The sequence below is a fragment of the Neomonachus schauinslandi genome, chromosome 13 (assembly GCF_002201575.2).
Source record: "Neomonachus schauinslandi chromosome 13, ASM220157v2, whole genome shotgun sequence".
NCBI lineage: Eukaryota > Metazoa > Chordata > Mammalia > Carnivora > Phocidae > Neomonachus > Neomonachus schauinslandi.
Genome location: NC_058415.1, coordinates 88,493,140 through 88,513,105, shown reverse-complemented (window position 1 = coordinate 88,513,105; position 19,966 = coordinate 88,493,140). Strand labels below are relative to the sequence as shown.

Genomic DNA, 19,966 nt, shown 5'->3' with positions numbered 1-19,966 from the left:
TTGTGCCATCATTCCCTTATCAGCAGTTTTTTGCTTTATTTCCTAAGTAGTTCCCCCACAACCCCAATGCAATTCTACTCAAAACCCCATACAAATGAGACAAGTAAAGCATCTCCAGACAAAGCAGAGGCCTGGGTCCCTGGTGCCAGCTCAGCCTCCTCCAAACCCTCAGGAACCACCACCATATAACCGAAGGGCTGCAAAACACAGTGTCAAAGGCACGGCAACACTTGAACTGCGCTGTCTGGTATGTGTAAGCTGCTCCCTACTCTAACATTCGGAGGGACAACAGATTCTGGGGACATTTTCTCTATTTCCTATTAAGAACTAAAGGAAAACACAGACACACAGACACAGATACATTCAGACTCCTCCTTCCATACCACATACTGCATGTTCGATGCTAAAAAATTCAGGACCAGTTCCCTTTACCTGGAGCAGTGGATCTCACTGGGGGAGTCTTCCTCTTGGCCAAGAAGTTTCTCAGCTGTGCCTGTTTCACGGGTGACAGTTTAGCTGCAAGAAATTCATGAACCCATAAATGCTTAAGACTTGGTTATTAAGAAGTCAACAGAAGAGGACATAGAGAGTTAAAGAGTGAGAAGAATGTGTTTACCTGGCACTCTGGACAAGGGCTTGGTGTGAGATTCTATGGTGGTTTTCAATAAAGCATTACGGAGACTTTCAAGGTCACTGTCAAAACTGAAAGAGGATCGTGTTACATACAAACCAACTATGACCTGAGAAATCTCCCAATATAAATGCCAAGATGAAAGCCTCCCCAATACAGAAATAGGAAATCTGACCAATCAACATAATCAATCCAAAAGGAAAGAGATTACAATCTCAATACCTCCCCACTCCAGGGCAAACACAGCACTAACAGCGCTTTTAGCACAAAGGGCAATTAGAAGGTACACATTCAGCCTAAAGGCAGAAACATAAAATCACCCTGGTAACTGCAGGAGTAAACTGTCTAACTGCCAGGTCTGAATGTTTCTACTCAAACAAAATGACAAGTCTGAGCTTCTAGACACGTTGGTGAACCTCATTCTACCAGTTAATTTTCAAAAGAACAATGCTATTTCTATAGGATCTGCCATCATCTGCTGGTACCTGTTTCATCTGGCACGCTGTATTTAACTCTCCAATAATCCCCTGAGGCGGGTATTGTTACTCCCATTTTTTAGGCAAAGGAACAGAGGATCAGAGAGGGTGAGGAACCTGGCCAGGATCTCACAAGTGACAGCAGAGTCACTTTCAAACCCACATCTGAACTACTCTACGACTTTTGCACCCGACTCCCAAATGGTTATCTGTGCCTTCAACCCCATTCATTGAGCGCCACTGGCACCGACAGGCCCGTTCCCCTGCACACCCATGAGTGCCGCTCTGGGAGGTGACATCCGAGGGAAGGCTCCACTGGGACGTTTGGTTATAGAGACGGAGCTGCTGGAGACTGTCCACTAGGTGATTCAACCTCTTCCTCTGCTGGTTGATGATTTCCCGGTTGTTCGCTAGGGTGTTAAACAATGTCTCTCGCTCTGGCACAAGCAAGCGCCTGTTGACAGCAAGGAGGAAAGAATTCGACATGAATGGTGCAAGTACTACAACTCTAACAGTGAAAGAATAAAATGGAGAATCCCCCGCGGACAGGCAGCATCAGGAAATTAACCAGAACATAAAAAGGGGATGAAAGCTTTACAAGGATAATATAGAATGAGGAAGGAGAAGCTTAAGGTAAGCAGGCTGGGCCTGTAGCAAAGGATAGCATCATCAGACAAAACCTCACAGAGGTTCCGGGGAAGAAAAGGGGGGGGAGACGGAGTAAAAAATGGGGGGGGGGGGGGGGAGATGCGTTTAGCTATATACTTAGGGCTTGTCTATTTTCCTGCAAGTCAATTACACCAAGAAAAAAAGCCCTGGGGTCCACTAGAGGTCTATGGAAATCAGTCATTTCTACAGGGTGCTGTTAAAAAACACTGGGATAAGCTCTCAGTTTAGCAACAGGGAGGTACCCCACCTGAAAGATCTAAAACAAGAAAGGAACAACAGTACCTTTCTTTCTGGTGACAGGGCAGTTCAACATAAATTTTTAAAAGATTTTATTTATTTATTTGACAGAGAGAGACAGTGAGAGAGGGAACACAAGCAGGCAGAGTGGGAGAGGGAGAAGCAGGCTCCCCGCTGAGCAGAGAGCCCAATGCGGGGCTCGATCCCAGGACCCTGGGATCATGACCTGAGCTGAAGGCAGACGCTTAACGACTGAGCCACCCAGGCGCCCCTCAACATAAATTTTTAAAAAGGCATTTCAGTAGGCTATGAGATAATATACGAAGCCTATGATGTGATCCCACAGAATAGCAAGTAAACAGATCATTTCCCGGTTTGTTTCCTTACAGGGCTAATCACACTAATCAAGTGTAGGTGTTTCAGAAGCCGAGCATTTTGAGGGCTGATCTGTTTCTCGGCTTTCCTGTGGGCACCTTCACTGTTCTCAAGATGTACTGCTTTCTATTCCTTCAGGAAAACAGATGGTATACAACCAAACATCCGGGGACAGAAGAGCAGGGTAGTACAAGGCTTTCCTGCACCTTTCTTCCTCTCTTCCTTCTAAGTTATCCACACTAATTAGGAATGTTTTCTCAACAAGAAGATTTGGAATATACAGAAAAGTATAAAAGAAAAATTCCTCTTAATCCCACCTCAAAGATATAACTGAATATTGTGACTGATTTATTTCTAGCCTCTTTTCTACGTTTAGACCTCTAAACTGAGATCATCCAGTCTGATTTTTGTCTTACCTCCTTCTTCCATATTTTTGGGGGGGGGGGGGGAATCAGTGGTTACACAGTATTCCGCATTAAGGAAAAAATGTGACCGGACTTATTTAGCCACTCCTCTAGCTTCTAGATATTAGGTTGAATCCAATTTTTCACTGTCATATATTCTGCTGCAATATAAATTCTTTTATGTAAACTGTTGCAAATGTTGCTATTATTTCTGTAGAACAAATATCCAGAAATATAGTGACTGGGTCAAAGAGAATGAACAATTGTAGGGTTTTTAATCAGTGCCCCTAAATTATCTGTTAAAAAGGCTACAGCAGTGTCTCCTGCAACCCGTGGTGGGTGAGAGACCTCGCTCACTTTTGTTTTCTCTTTTGTTCCAGATGCCGATCCCATTCCAAGTCTAGCACATCGTTCACATCTTGGACAGCAAATTTCACATATTGATGAAGGCGCCGAATTTCCTACAAGAAAAAAACGAGAAGGCAAATGACTAAGTTTTCCAGTAGCTTGGAGGAGCGTGTATTAAAACAATCAAAATAATTTTGCAATATTTTTCTACTGAGAACTATAACGAAAAAAAGAAAACGCGAGAGGCTTTAATATAATCATTAGAACGTTATAATTAAAGCAAAAACAATAGAACTCAACCTTTTTAACTGCGATAGAGGAGCAGTTACAAAGCACAGGGAAGCAGGTTGGGTGTGCCGGCCTAGGGCTCCAGGGAACATGCTGTTGCTTATTCTCACTTGTCAACTCCTATAAAGCAACTCAACATGCTCTAGGAATTTTCCACTGCGCTCTGCTGCTCCAACAGCACATCCATTTAGCTTTTGTTCTCCCACCCATGAAATTAACTGTAATACAGACAAAATTATCCTACAAAAGTGCTGAAAATAATTCTGAACCTATGTATTCATAGCATGGGACACCGAAGTCTTCTTACCAGTTGAGAAAAACTCCTCTCTTCTCAAAGAATAGTATCAGCACTAGACATGGGACTGACCATTCACTAAAATTCACACCTATTTGAGGCCTGCAGTAATTTTCTTTAAACTTCAGTCTGGTGTTCACCTTCATGGCTACACAACCTGACTCTCAAAAATTAAAAGTGAGGGCGCCTGGGTGGCTCAGATGGTTAAGTGTCTGCCTTCGGCTCAGGTCATGATCCCAGGGTCCTGGGATCGGGTCCCACATTGGGCTCCCTGCTCCTTGGGAGCCTGCTTCTCCCTCTGCCTCTCTCTCTCTCTCTGTCTCTCATGAATAAATAAATAAAATCTTTAAAAAAAAAAAATTAAAAGTGAAATAAAGATGAAGCATTCCATTAAATATGTATACAAAGGAAGATGATGTGCTATGCACTAGGAGTAAGTTTTTACATCTGTACAAAGTTCTTACTGTGTTTAACTGTATTTTCGAAATTACTCTTGGCTAAGGGTATATGGACCTAGTGGAAAAAGAGCAAATTGTCCTTTAAAAGGAGCCAGGCTGGGGTGCCTGGGTGGCTCAGTTGTTAAGTGTCTGCCTTCGGCTCGGGTCATGGTCCCAGGGTCCTGGGATCGAGCCCCGCATCGGGCTCCCTGCTTCTCCCTCTCCCACTCCCCCTGCTTGTGTTCCCTCTCTCGCTGTGTCTCTCTCTGTCAAATAAATAAATAAAATCTTTAAAAAAAAAAAACTGCAAATGCATTTAACTGCTGACCCAGTGATCTCTTTAAAAAAAAAAAAAATTAAAAAAATAAAAAATAAGGAACGCCTGGGTGGCTCAGTCGTTAAGCGTCGGTCTTCGGCTCAGGTCATGATCCCAGGGTCCTGGGATCGAGCCCCGCATCAGGCTCCCTGCTCAGCGGGGAGTCTGCTTCTCCCTCTGCCTGCCGCTCCCCCTGCTTGTGCGCTCCCTCCCTCTCGCAAATAAATAAAATGAAAAAATGAAAAAATAAAATAGAATAAAAGGAGCCAGGCTGATCCCAGGAAGCAGTAGTAACCTTAGCACCGAGTACAACCTGTAGCTCACTACTCAGACGGCTGCAGGGAGGCCTCCTTTGAGCACAAGTGCTGCCGCGCCTCGTGTGTTCGCGAGCACTGCAGCTTCTGCGTGCCCTCCCACTGTCTACCCGACAAGCCAACTTCTCTTTTTTTATTTTTATTTTTATTTATTTGAGAGAGAGAATGAGATAGATAGAGCATGAGAGGGGGGAGGGTCAGAGGGAGAAGCAGACTCCCTGCCGAGCAGGGAGCCCGATGCGGGACTCGATCCCGGGACTCCAGGATCATGACCTGAGCCGAAGGCAGTCGCTTAACCGACTGAGCCACCCAGGCGCCCAAGCCAACTTCTCTTTTAAGGCCTGTCACAGCTACTTCTTCTCTGTGGCCTAGCTGCTCCCTCATCTGCACTGCCACAGCAACAGATCCCACGTTCGCATGTTCCCTCTTCCACCACCACTTATCCAGCTGCAGGGATGGGACAGCGCGGCGCGGTGGTGAAGAGGCACAGACCCCGCACCAGACTCGGGAAGAGGGACAGGCCCCGCACCAGACTCGGGCTCCAGCATTTATTCACGGGGACACCTGCGCCGTCCCACTATCTGCTTCCTTATCCTTCTTTTGTATGTGGTATGCGCTCAGTAAATGCTAGCTGCAATTATCTGCTTGGTACTGTGAAAAAAAGAAAAGCATTTCCTTTGGAATGGGGAAAGTGTCCCCCCCAAACTATATGCTTTTCTTTTCATCTGGACACAGAGCAAGAGGTGAAAATGCACGAAGGAACAAAATGTATCTCGATGCAACACGGAGGTGGTCATTCGATGAGTGGCAGGCAGGGAGCCTGCTCTCTCTTGCTAAGACAGTAAATACCCACAGTCCTCCAGCAACACCCCAAGGGCTGAGGACACAGCGGGGGTTCCTCAACCTCTCCAGGACAAGGATCATTTTGTTCCTTTTCCCACCATCGGTCAGTTTACCAGGTATGGGATGGAAATGGCAGAAAGTGTAGAGTCCGCAGTCTCAAACTCCCTGAGGCAGGAGGGGATTCATCACACTCACAGACCTCACATCCTAGGCGAGGAAGTTCAGAGCGGCCCAACCGTGCACCCTCTCCTACCAGGACTCTGGGCAAATGCGAGGAGGTAGGAGGTAACCCCGCTAAAGCTTGTGATGCAACAATTTTCAGTAAATTGAAAGATGAAAACAAAAACCAGATTTCACTACAACAGAGAATAAGAATAATCATAAATGAGAGAAGTGACTCTGCTGAAGTATGGTGTACAGGAAAGAGCCCCAGCAGGTGGAGCTTTCCAACTGTTCACTCTTAACATCATCATCATGGTCAAGCTCCTTAGACCATGGGGCCCAACTTCCTTAACTGTATAATGGGATCAGTAACTCTCATCTTGCAGAGCAGTTGGTTTTGAAGTCTAGAAATAACGTGCAAAACACAGCCAGCACTGTACTTAGCGCTCAACGAGTAGTTGTGACATGAAACCTTATTATTCATGATTTGATTTTTAGGTATATTTTTTTTCAATGGTATGCTTTCTACCAAGCTTACAGTTTACTCAAGAATTCTAATGTTAGTTTTAATTCTACAAAACATGAAGTGGAGAAGTGCTGTTTTCATGGCCACGGCCAAGGACATCTATGGAAAGTGGGCAAATTATTCACAGGAAACCAACAATTTCCTAAGGGCAGGCATCCGAATCAAGACCTGACAAAGGAGAATGACTTGCAGGAGTTGGTTTTAAACAGCTCATTTGGGCTGGATTCTCCTACCTGGAGCTGGGCTTCGCTCTTGGGGTCCAGGGGTCTCTTATAGAGCAAGTGCAGATACCCAGAGTCGCAGTCCCTCTCGTTTTGTTCCCTGGCTTCTTCCACACCAGCAAAGCCCTCAAGTAAAGTTGTTTTCAGGGTACTGATATCTCCATGAAGAGACTAGAAAAGGTACAAGGGCCATATTGAGACAAAGAGTAGCATTTCTGAGAAACAAACCTTTCTGTCTGGATCAAGGACAACGATTTGGTGTTTCTCAAACAGCTTACATGCTGCACCTGTGAGTACACAAAAAGAAATTCACTGCTTGGAAAGAAAAAAACACAAATATTCACTTTTTTAAAGTTATTTTTTCTTCCTCATTGAAAACCACATATTCCAATGACCAGAAACTCAAAGAGTAAGAAAAGCTACTGGTCGTACCTACTGCCTGAAGACAACCACTGCCGACACCCTGGAGAACTCTCCTCTTTCCAAGGAGAGTTTTCAGAGCAGGGCTCTGGAGGCAGACAGTCGGGGAGTGGCACATGGTAACTGGGTAGCTTTGGGCATATTATTCCACCTCTCTATGCTGAAGCTTCCTTACTTGCAAGAGACACAGAGCAAGAGCACCTACCAAACAGGACGGTTTGAGAATCAGCAGTAATATTTGATATTTTTACATTGTATATGCTCATAAACCTCTTTACTATAATCTAACAATTTATTATAAAATATGGTAAATTTTCAAATATACCTAAACTAGTAACTATAATAAACTTTTATGGAATGGCTGGTATTTGTCAATGGGATAGAAACTATTATTATTCCATTTTCTACATGAGAAAACTAAAACCTAGAGTAGCTACATTAACCTGCCTAAAGTCACATAATTTGTTAAGTGCTGAAGATAGGATCTGAACTTGGGCATTCCTAGGTAAACTACTCATGCTTCTATTAAAAAACAAAAAAACCCCCAAAAAACAACCACACAACACCGGGGTCCTTGAAGAATGGAGTGCTAGGAGAGCAACTTTTAAAGTGCAATTCAACTCAGGAAGAACGTCAGTAAGCACAGACCTCCGTGGTCTCTTTAATCTCCAAAAGAAAGGTGTGCAGGTCGTCGGATTCCGTTCGCAGCATCTTCATCTCCTCCGGAGTGCCCACTTGGAAACAGGCTTTGGAAGTCCGGGCTTTCAGCTCTCCCAACTCCTTCTGAAAGTGCGCAATCTGCGGGAGCCAGAAAAGAGGAAGGCCCTCAGTCTGAATGGGGCAGCGGTGCTGTCATGGCTCCTGGTCCCTCACAGCATGCAGCTCCAGGGCGCACCATGGCCAAATGCCAGAACAAAACGGTCATGCACGAGTCTGCACTCAGAGCCACTCTAGTCTCACGGTCAGAGCTACTTCCGGAAAAAATCTGCAGGAACGACTTTACCTCCTCCCCGATTCCAGCCATCACAGGATCTGACTCTTTCCACTGATGTCCCTGCTTTTCTGTAACAGGAGGCTGAAGCGGTTTCGCCTGAAATGGAAGGCACAAGGTTGACAGATGCACGCCCACCATATGAATGGCTTCTTGAAGCAGCTACTTCAGTGCCTGGCACCCTCACGATACAGTCACTGCTCCCTCACCCCTTCTTTCGAACCCGTACTGACAGGGTACCTACTTGGTGTGAGGCATGCTCTAGACAGTGGAGAGAGAGGTGAACAAGACAGAGGAGGTCCCTGCTCCGCTGGAACCTAGATTCTACTGGGCTAAGACAGGTAAGAAGTAAGCAAGTCAGATCATTTCAGCTGGTGATAGTGATAGGACAAAAGTAAACAGGAACTTAAGAAGAGAAAGGGGGCACGACTGGAGAGGAGAAGGCCCAGAAAGCCCTCACTGAGCACAGTCTCTGAACTGAGTCCTGAGGTAAAGCAGAAAGCTACGGAAAGTTCTAGAGGAAGCACCCTCCAGGAAGCGAGAGGAGCAAGCGCAGAGAATGGGAGGCAGGAAAGAACTCTGGCATGCTGGAGGCCAAGAGATAAAGTAAATGCGGGCCCAGGGAAGTCGGTGGGGAGGCAACTGGAAAGGGCTGGTCAGATCGTGTATGACTAAACCAAGGAGTCTGAATGTTTTTCTAAGAGTGGTGAAAAACTACTACTGGAGTTCCGGGAGAGTTTGTTCTTTGATTTATGATTTTGAAAGATCCCTCTTGCTGCGAAATCAAGCACAGATGTCAGTGAGAGGGAGAAGAAATAGGGAAACCAGTCAGGAGGGTAACGAGGCAAGAGACAACAATGGGCTGAAATAATGACGCTAACAGGGGCAACAGATGTGGATTTATGCCACGCACACGCCACATCAGAGTACAGCTGACAAGATCTTCCGCTACTAAGGACTAGGGGGAGCTTCTGTTAAATAGAGGGATCCAGAATGACTTCTGGGTTTGGGGCTTGAGCAAACCACCTGGAACAGGTTCTGGAGGAGACAGAAATCAAGAATTCTGCTGTAGAGACGTTGTAACTTGAGATGGCTTTTAGATTATTTGATACCTACAGCAATGACCATACAGAGGATTTTTAGACTAAATAAGCAATCATTAAAACAGAAAACATTTATCTAATAAATACCACGTGTCGTGCACTATGCCAAAAGTTAGACTTATAAGCTGGGCATTTACTATGAACCCCGTAAAACAGCAAGCATTTATGTAAAAGTCCCACAAGTCAAGCATTATGCCAAAAGCACCTGTAAATAGGGCATTTACTGTGTGCCCTGTGGGGGTGTGTGCTGAGGGCAGGAGTGAGGCTGGTGGGGAAAGAGAAGGAAAAACCATGACTCTGGTCCTGAGGGCACACAAGTCAAGTGGGAAAGTGACATAAACTTCTCTTGAAGTTAAACCATAATAATAAACTGAGGTGACAGATTGTAAATCTAAATATGAAAAGAAAATAATAAAGCTTTTAGAAAAACACAGGAAAATATCTTTTTGACCTTGGACCCAGAAATAATTTCTAAAACAGAACACAAAAAGCACTAACCTAAAAGAAAAGGTGATATACTGAACTATATTAAAAATTTGTCATCAAAAGACACCACAAGCAGAATGAAAAAGCAATTACAGAGAAAGTATTTGCATTATGTGTGTGCACACATGCATGTGTGTACCCGACAAGGAACTCTTACAGAAATCAGTAAGAAGACAGACAACCCCATAGAAAAATAGATTAAAGACTTGAGAACAGACACCCCATTAAAGAAGATATTCAAATGGCCAAAACCACATGGGAAAAAGGCTGAATTTTAGAGGTCATCAGGGAAATACTAATTAAAACCACAAAATACGACAATAAAAAATGAAAACTAGAAAGACCAGTGAGGATACAGAGCAGCTGACTCTCATATACTCCTGGTGGGCATTTACTGAAGAGAAATATACACAGCAATTCCACTCCTCTGCGTACGCCCAACAGAAACGCATTCGTATGTTCACCCACAGACCTATGTTGTGACCCATGTTCACAACAACGCTATTTGCAGTAACTTAAACCTGGAAGCTCTTCAGATGTCTGTCAGGGGTAGAATACACACTAGTAGTATAGCTGCCCAATGAATTCCATACAGCCACAATGATGTGGATCAATCTCACAAACATAACGTTGAACCAAACTGCCCGATACAAGAATACACACTGTGTGATTCCATTGTAGAGAAGGTAGGAATGGGCCAAACTAAGTTCCACTGTCAGAAATCGTAGCAGGGAGCCCCCTTCGGCAAGGGGAGTAACTAAAAAGGGCACATGTGAGGGAGAATTCTGGGGTCCTGGTAATGTGCCATTTCTTGACCTGAGTGTTGGTTACCAAGGCATATTCAGCTGGTGTATGGGAATACTTTTTTTCCCATATGTATTATATGCCAATAAAAAAATTAAGGAAAATGATGTTATGGGTAAACTGAGATGTTATGGAAAGCACAGAAAAAGATGGCAATGGATAGATTTCTCAGGTTCTTTGGGAACGAGAGAAAAAAATCAGGTACTACAGTCTTTTCAGACAGAGAGAACACAACAAAGTGAACAGCACAGCACAGACAAGCTCAGGAACCGGCAGAGAAAACAACGCTAAGACTCTGGGGTTGAGATAAATGGCTTTTAGGAGCACACATTATAAATGTTCCAAGCTCATACTTTAGTGTTTCCCAGCACATAGCTCTGAGTACTATTTCAAAGGCATGAATTCTAAAACACGAAAACCAATTTTATGATAAACATGCATGACGGGGGCAACGGATGAATATACCCACCGTGGTAAGTCAGGTTTGAACGTACCTGGGGAGAGCCTGACTTTGCCACTGGAGGGGTTATCCTGGGTGACTTCTGAACCATTGAGGGCACGGGGCCTGGGCTGCCCTGAGCAGACCGCCCTGCTGGAGTAAGAGGTCAGTGAAAACAGAGCATTTCTTGCCATTATTTCTCCCAGCACTGCCCCTCCCTCAAATCTAAAAAAAGTACACTTCTCAGTGTCCCCTGCCCCCGTTTCATGGTTTTTGTTACCAAGAGTAGCATCTAGTTTGTTAGGCCTGTTCCAAGATAACAAAAAGCTAGATGTGAAACTCTTTTATAAAGCAGAAAGAACTGGAATGTCTCTGATAGTAGTAGGTATGTGCAGTTTTGTGCAGGCCCAGGAGGCTGGCCATGCGGCCCATCCTTACTCCCCAGAGACTTCTGTTGCACCTCTGGGAACTGGGGACAAAGTTTAAATAACCCCATTACCTTGTAAGAACTCAAAGGGTCTTCAGGACCCTACTGGAAGTTTCTAGAAAAAACCTTGCTCTTTTGCACATTAGAATCACCTAGGGAGCTTTTAAAAAACAAATATACCAAAAACTCATACCCAAACCTCACCTCCAGAGAGCCTGATTGAACTGTTAGGGAGAGGATTCCCCAGGGAGTCTAGAGTGCCACTGGAATTGGAATCTAATAACCCAGGACCCTCCAAACTTTAAGAATTAAATCACGCCAGCGGGGAGGGGGGTGGAGATCTGGGTGGTGAGCAATGGAAATGGAGACAGTGTATGCGCATCACAGTTCAAATTTTCTCTCCCACACTGAAAACAGATGTGAAAAGACTAAGGCAAGACTCCTTAACTTTCTGGGTCAGAGACAGGTATCTTTCAGAACTGGAGGGAAAGTCCTAGAATGGGGTGACTTTGGCAAACTCCACAAGGCAGTCTTCTCTCGTGAGCAATAGGTAAGACAGGCAAGAGAGTTGATTCCAGGAATTCACAGCTCAGTGCCTGCTCAATATTTACCAAGATAACATTATTCCTGACACTCAAACACTAAACAGTTACCCAAACATGTCTGGCTACGTATCATCGCTGACAATCATGAAAATAACCCACTTAAAAACTGAGACAGACCTGGCAAACACCATCTAACCACATGAGCAAATTCACATTACTCACATCAGGACAAGACGAAATCATGTGATGTGATACCCATCACCTATGTGGTATTACTGCCCAAAATGTTTAAATAGAATCTCATCGTGTGGAAACAATCAGGTCCAAATTGAGGGACTATTCCCAAACTACTGGCCTGACCTCTCCACAAACATCAATGCTGAGAAAGATGAGAACAGCAAAGAAATATTTGACAATGAGACTAAAGAGAAAAACTGGAATAGAACATGTGGTCCTTGACTGGAGGGAAAAAGGCCATAAAGAACATTATTGGGACAACCGTGGAAGTGTCAATGTGGGCTACAGATCAGATTATGGTTACGTTTCCTGAGTGTGATAATGTATCACGTACCCCTGTATTTAAGAGGTATGTGCTTACACGTTTAGGGGTGAAGTTTCTGTGACTAACTCTCAATATTTATTAAAAGAATGTATGCTAAAAAGACACAAAGCAAATGGTGCAAAGTGTTACCAAGCATTGCCTTGGTGGAGGGCACAGTCTTCATTACACAGTTCACACAACCTTTCTGCAGGTATGAAAGGGAAAAAAGACAGACCAGGTACATTTGCTCGTGGAGTTGTACCACGCACTTCGATCCAACCTGGTTATGAGAACTATTTCCACTTGTAATCTTTATTTAATAGACTTGCTCACAGTAGGGCTGAGTGTGAAAATCACAGTTAGCCATCAGAAGCAAGAAGCCTAAGAGTTACCGCAGGCTTTTCCTCCTCTATGGAACTTCATGAATTGTTCTACAACTGCCCTTCACGTAGGGCAGGCTCCACATGAAGACAGATGTCACACAACAAGAGACTTGTGTCATCAAGTACACTTAGCTCCATGAGAAACATCTGGAGAGCCAAGGGTGGCCGCACCCAGGCTGTGGCAACCCTCCCAACGGAGAGTACAACCGTCAGAGCTCACCAGTGTGAGATACAGGAAGCAAGAACGGCGATCTAGTCTGACTACGGTGGCTAGGGTTCCTAACAACTGAAACACGCAAATGTCAGAATTCGGGGCTGAGCTCTTTAGCAGTTTGCTTAAAATCATACCTGATGCTGAGGGAGAGACTGAGGACTTCGAAGACACAGAGCCAGGTGGTGCTGAGAGCGGCGTGGGGTGGCCGAGGGGTCCAGAAGCAGCCGGCTTGGAGGCAGAGGGGAACGGCAGTGTCGCGGGCGCACCCTGAGAGCTGATGGCAGGAGTGGAGGGAGCCACGGCAGTGAACCTGAAACGGCGGCCCGGCCGCGTGAGGAGCGCCTGCGCTGAGGCTCCTTCACACTGGTCGTGAACAGTGCCACCAATGGGTGACTCACTGCTCCTATGGGCTTGCCTTCGTGAAACATAAATGTTTAGCTATTGCTTACAAACGGTGAACGCTGCAAGGCAACATTTATCTTATCTTCTGCGTATTGAGGAGTCAACTACTCCATGAAAATAACAAGCACCTAACATGAAGGAGAAATGAAGTTTATCGGGACGTGAAATATTTTTCTTTTATCAAGCGAAGTGAAAAAAAAAGGAGCCTGGGACTCCATTATACTTAGGAGGGGCTAGTATTGTCCTGCCGAGGAAATTACCGAGGACTCGCTTTGGGGCACTCACCCCCTCTGGGGAGTGAGAAAGGCAGAGGGGAGCAGATCACCGGCTTTGGGACGCTCACGGGCATGGAAAGTTAAGTCTTCCCTACAGAGCAAAAGCCCGGAAACAATCTAACTGTCCAGCATGAGTGGGCTGGCCAGAGACATTTCAGCGAGGCTACAAACTGGAATCCCAGGCAGCCGTTAGAATGAGGTGGCCATGTGACAACGGGAGCAGCGGGGGCGACAGCGAGCACCGCCTCTGCGGCAACGAGAGCCAGCAGACAGGAGAGCGGGCAGGCTGGGAGGGGTGTGCGGTATCAGCCACCACTTTCTGCAGGAGGCTTACACTCCAGCGGGGAGAACACAAGCAGCAGATAAAGAAGTAAAAAATGGGATCTGAGTGAGCTGGTAGGACCACATGAGGAGGAAACGGAGGACCGTGTTAAGGAGTCTGGACTGTCCTGGAAAAGAAGTGAGAAGCCTCTGGGGCCCGTCAGGCAGGAGAGTCACCTGACACAGGTACAACTTCACAGACGACTGTGGTGGCTGTCACTAAGCAGTTCAGAGAGTACAGGGGAAAAGGACTATGAGAGATTCATCCCCCCACCCCCCACCAAGGACGTGTATTCCTTATTGCTTCATCTTTTAAAATAAGGAATATCAGGGCGCCTGGGTGGCTCAGCCGGTTAAGGGTCTGACTCTTGATTTTGGCTCAGGTCATGATCTCAGGGTCTTGAGATCCAGCCCCACATCAGGCTCCATACTGGGCGTGGAGCCTGCATGGGATTCCCGCTCTCTCTGCCCCTCCCTGTGCACGGGCCCTCTCTCTCTCTCTCTATATATGTAAATAGAAAATAAGGAGAATCTCCTACATTTTAAATCTGAAAAAGCAAAAACAAGCATATAAATATAAACCTCTAACGATTTAAAAAAAAATTCAAAGAGACTCTTCTGGACTCCATCCACTGATTAAACACAAACATTTTATGTTGTTTAAATTCTTACCACTTGCCATTATTACTTTGGAAAACAAGAAAAAAGTGAAAATCTATTTGTAACTTCACCCACAGTGACTCTATTTCCAGTGAATAACACGTGATATTTTTACTCGTGCCACAGAAGCAGCAAACTTTCTTCAAGTGTTACTTACTTCTCGCTAAGGTTGACCTTGACTGAGGAGGCTGAGGGCGGGAAGGCGGGCTTCAGTCCTATGTTTGGAGCAGACACACTTGGCATCGGTGTGCTTTCCAGGGCAGGCTTAAAACCCGAGGATCCAAAGGAGAACGGGGCAGCGGACGGCGTCATGGGAGAGGCTACAGGGGTGGGAGCTAGGGAGGCTTGAGAAGGAGGAGCAAAAGAGAAGGTGGATGTGCCCGAGCCACTGGCATATGGAGGGGGCTCGCCTGGGACAGAAGCAGATGACTTCAAGGAGGAAGAACCGAAGGAGAACAGTGCAGGAGCTCCAACAGCAGAAGGCAAAGAGAAGGTGGAGGGGGGAGCAGCCAGCGACGAAGGTGGACCAGGGACGGGTGCCGCAGGGGCTGGTGCGTCGAGCTTCTGTGGGGCTTGAGAGGAGGTTGGGGTAGTGGGAGTACTCCCTGCAGTGAACAAAATGGAGAAAAAGGAAGGGAGAAGTTAGCATCGTAACAATGGAAATCCACACGACAGAAAGCAAGTGGAAAAGGGCTCATGGCAGAGCGAAGCCAGAATGAATGTTCAGTCCTAGTTCAAGAGGGGGAAAAAAGGGAGTGGGGTGGATGGTGGACTTGCCATAGCAAACTTTCCACATGGTAAGATGGACAGAACTTGGAAGGAAAAAGAAGACGGGGAAAGACGTTAGATTAATAGGACTTCACGGACAGGGGGGACAAAATGCATGTCTCATTGTTACAGTGAAAAACCATTTTGCAACATTTCACAGCAATCAGGAAAAAACTTTCATTCAGACCTCCACTTCATAATAGTCACTAAAACCAATTCCAGCTAAATTAAAGATGTCTACACATACGGAAGCACATGTATGCGTGCCTCTCAAAACAAAGGAGGCAAAAAGTGAGTCAAGTCACGAAGAGTCTAACAACTTGAAATTTAGAAGTAACCAAAAAAAAAAAAAAAATCACAAAAGGAAAAGATTAAGATTTGAGATTTGACTGAGTAAAAACGGTTACATAACTAAAAAAATCTGTAGTAAGTAACCATGTTTTGTATTTTCTTAAAAAGCTCATACAAATCAAGATAAAGAAATTTCAAAACCTTGATATAAGTTGAGAACCTAATTCGTAAAATAATACTTCAATCTGTCTAATCAAAGAAGTGCAAATTTAAATGACTGCACATTTTTATTGTTCTCTAAATTATCAAAATTTAAATATGTATAACCCCTGATGTTTGGAAGGGAAAAATGAACCTGAAACCTTTTACACCAGTACCTAATTTAGCATAACCTTTTAGAAAACACTTTAGCATTGTATCTCAAAATCATAAAAAATAGATTTAGTAATCCCACTTCTAAGAATAAAGCCTACAAAAATAACCTAAGACATGATAAAGACATTTAATACAACCCAAATGGTAAAAGATGTTCAATGGAATAGTAAGCACTCTTAAATGAATCCCAAAGATTACGTAAGAACCTAGAAACAAAATTTAAATTAAAAGCCTGCACACCAATGATGTATACAACAGGATTACAACTATGAAGAAAGATGTTTATGAAAAAACACTAGAAGGGAAGGCAGGTTTAAATATTTTTCTATTTTCCAAACTTTCTATAAACATGTTAATTTGCCAAATTCAGTAACTCGATAAATAAATAAGAAAGCAATATTTTTTATCAATACATTTGTTATTGGGTCTTGATTCTTCCAAACTGTCTGAGCTGACTGATAATTTACCTTCATTATGTCAAAAGTAATGAAACACTTAGGATACAAGTATGAAAATATTTCCGAAAAAGAAGACCCCAGTAAATTGCCACTTTTATGGAAGTGTAAAAATGCAAGCAAATTTATTGTTAATACTTCTTTCACACAATAAATATGGAACCAGAGACAGCTAACTTCTTTAAAGACATGAACATAGAGATGTTCATCACTTCCACGCACATTCAAAAGACCAACGTGAAAAATATATGCCAGACCCGAAAGAAATCAAGAGGCACTTTCCTAACATATGAAAACCCCCATGATCATTCACCCCAGCATCCGTGGAGCTGTAGCATGGAAATGGGCAGAACCATTAACATCTCCTGGACCCATCGCCTAGGATTTAGCTACAGCTGGCAGGCTACTTTCTCCCCCTTCCCAGGCTCTCTTCCACTCATCTGAACATGGCTGCCTCCTCTGGACCAAGTGTGAAGGAAGAGGGGGCTTTCTCTAGGAGAGGTGAACAATAAAACTAGCCTCTGCTTGTGCTCAGGGTTTGATGGGCTAGTAGCAAAGTCCTTCACATTGGACTGTGCTCAGAAACAAACATCATCCTGCAGGCTCCCAACTTCATGGGGTGTACTTCTTGTGGACAGAGACAGACTGTGCAACTGAGTGTAGACAGTGCGTGGTACTCAGGAGCACTTAAAGAAAAAAACAACTCAAAGAGGATACACTGTAGATGATGAGATGCCCCAGCACAACACTAATACAGACTATGCGCAGTCACCTGGTTTACTACTTGGGGTCACACTGCCAAATGACAGGAGCCCAAGTGTCTTGGTGGCTCTATTTATGAACCACCCACTCTGCACTGGGAAGCAGCAAGAAAACAGTGTCAACCTTATCCAACCTGGCTAGTCAACATGCTTTTTCTTAGATAGAGAACTGGTTACACCACACATTTTTTAGCCAGAGATAGTTATATAGTCACAGAATTCAGAGAAATAGTGGTGAAATTTTAAAATATGGAACAATCCTCTTTTAAAAAGTTTTATATTTTGGGGGCACCTGGGTGGCTCAGTTGGTTGAGCGACTGCCTTCGGCTCAGGTCATGATCCTGGAGTCCCAGGATCAAGTCCCGCATTGGGCTCCCTGCTTGGCGGGGAGTCTGCTTCTCCCTCTGACCCTACCCCCTCTCATGCTCTCTATCTCATTCTCTCTCAAATAAGTAAATAAAATCTTTAAAATATATATATGTGTATATATATATATATGTATATATATTTTTTAAAAAGTTTTATATTTTGTTCTCACAAATGATACACTGTCACTGTGAAAAATGTGAAAATACAAATTAGCATCTGCATGTGTGCATTTATGTATATAAAGAATAGGCACCAAAATGTTGACTATGGCTACTGCTTGATGACTGATGGGCTCTTAAGTGATTTTGTATTTTCTAATTTTCCTCCAGTAAACATATATTACTTAAGCAATATTTTCAAAGAAGAGAAGGAAAAAAAACCTAAAGAAAATTAAATATAAACAAAAATCTCCATGTTCCCACCACCCAGATATAACCACTATTTAGATTTTAACATCCACCTTTCTAGTATTCCCTAGGTATATATTTTTTTCTCATGAGAAAAGAATCATAAAGTATATAATACTTTCTCATGATATATTCCACTAGCACTTTGTCAACAAATGCAACATTTTTAAGTTACATGGCATTCACTGTATGCATGTACAACCACATCTTTAACCAATCCCTCAGGACTGCACATGTCTCTAGGATTCAGACCATATAATACAGGGTGCTGTAACAGGATATTGTTGGTAGATTACCTGATGGGATCCATCTGGCTGGGCTTCATTTTCCCTAAAGTAAAGGTTGGAGAATAAAGCTTGTGGGCAAGGGGATGCAAGAATGTGCGTGTGTTCAAGGAAAAGTTGGTCCCTGCCTCTTTAAGACAGACTGGCCCGGTGAAAAGGACCACTATATGTCCCTACAGTGTTCATCCTTGGCAATGGTCCGGAACAAGCCCCTGGTATTCCCTCTGTGCCAGAGCAGGAAGAGACACGTACCTGACGACTTGGGTTGTCGCTCTCCTTCTAATGACAGCCGCTCCGGCGTCTTGATGAGGGACCTAACCCCAGGATTTTGATTGATCATATAAAATGGACAAAGCACACCATCTGTTGAAAGTAACATAAGAACTGGAGTGGGAGGAAGAGTCTTCTCATCATCTGTTAAAAAAAGAAAGTGCAAGTGAAAAAACAGCCAAGTCATGAAGGGCCTGGGTGGGAAGGGAAAGACTGCCCTGAGCGAGAAGGGGTGTAGCAGACTGGCCCCAACAGTAGCTCAAGTCTGTTTGTTCCCATTCACACCCGAACAGCCTCTCGAGCATCAGCTCTTGAAAGAGAGCTCCTGCCATTATCGACTGCCATTGTCCTGCCGGGCCCCGCAGGGGAGCTCCAGCAGACTGCGGCAGCCGTGACTGTCCCTAAACTCCCATGATTTTTTACGAGTGTCTCAGTGTTCAAGATGTTCCCCTGAATGAGACAGGTGTCTCTAGGAGGGGGCCGGTCTAGCAGAAAAGTGACGGACTACACACTTTGGGAAACACATGGAAGGACACAGAAAGGTGAGTCAAACTACTTTATATTCATTCACAGTTGAATCCTAACTTGTATTCTGTCAACTAAGATTTGAAGAGAATCAGAGTAAATGAGCTAAGGAGACCCAATGACCTGACCAGGGAAAGGACAGGAAGGAGCTTAGCGGTGCTCGATGAGGACACCTCTCTACGCTGAAGCCCCGAAGAGCAGAGAACACGTGTTCCGCGGCACGTGTGCAGCTCTGCCACGTCCCAGCAGGGAGAAGACACACTCAGAGCACACACTCAGGCCCACTTTGGAAGCCAAGTGCCTGAGGTTCCCATTCTCTAACCCATGTCTTCACACCAAGCACTGCTATGCAGGACTGGGCCGGGCAGCTATTCCCGTGGGAGGCCACGGGGGAACTGGAGTGCTCAGAGAAACAGGGTGATGAGATCCCTGTTCTAGATTTCGCCCACATGCAAAAGCACATACAGATACGCGTGTACGCGCGCCAAGTTTGGCTTTGGTCTTATCAATGAATGTCCATCAAGTTAATCCAGTCTTGTCACAACGCACTCTGTATCACTCTTCAAGTGGAAATGTGCCACCAGAAGTTAAAAGTGCCCCACAGAGTAGATCCTGTCACGAACACGCAGAACAGGATTTAAATATCAACCACCATTACAAAGAAGACCACTTCTGCACTGAGCTATGTCAGGCCATACTTACTGATGGTGATTTCCACTTGGTTAGTATAGTCGATGGCAACGCCCACGGGCAGCGAATCGTCACTCTTGTCGGTCACAGGCAATTCAGCTCGACTAGAATCCTCCAGAAGCCAAGATTCCCAATTAATCTGGAAAAAAGAAGATGAAAATGCTATGTTGGTTAGAGCTTTGCATTGGTTCTCCCATTATTCAAACAGGAGAGAAGAA

General features: G+C 44.6%; 1 protein-coding gene across 2 annotated transcripts in view; it reads right to left on the bottom strand.

Moving 5' to 3' along the window:
* The window catches only part of NUP214 (nucleoporin 214), a 101,160-nt gene that overhangs the window by 66,967 nt on the left and 14,227 nt on the right, over positions 1-19,966 (bottom strand). Inside the window, exons 10-21 of one of the 2 annotated variants that reach the window (XM_044920505.1) lie at positions 19,761-19,887; positions 18,516-18,677; positions 14,711-15,158; positions 13,030-13,205; positions 10,841-10,935; positions 7,966-8,052; positions 7,611-7,760; positions 6,555-6,713; positions 3,150-3,253; positions 1,379-1,561; positions 617-702; positions 433-516 (exon numbers count right to left, since the gene is read on the bottom strand). In XM_044920505.1, coding sequence (XP_044776440.1) covers positions 433-516; positions 617-702; positions 1,379-1,561; positions 3,150-3,253; positions 6,555-6,713; positions 7,611-7,760; positions 7,966-8,052; positions 10,841-10,935; positions 13,030-13,205; positions 14,711-15,158; positions 18,516-18,677; positions 19,761-19,887 — 1,861 coding nt within the window. Of the gene's footprint in view, positions 1-432; positions 517-616; positions 703-1,378; positions 1,562-3,149; positions 3,254-6,554; positions 6,714-7,610; positions 7,761-7,965; positions 8,053-10,840; positions 10,939-13,029; positions 13,206-14,710; positions 15,159-18,515; positions 18,678-19,760; positions 19,888-19,966 lie in introns of both variants that reach the window. The other variant, XM_044920506.1, reaches the window with a different exon arrangement.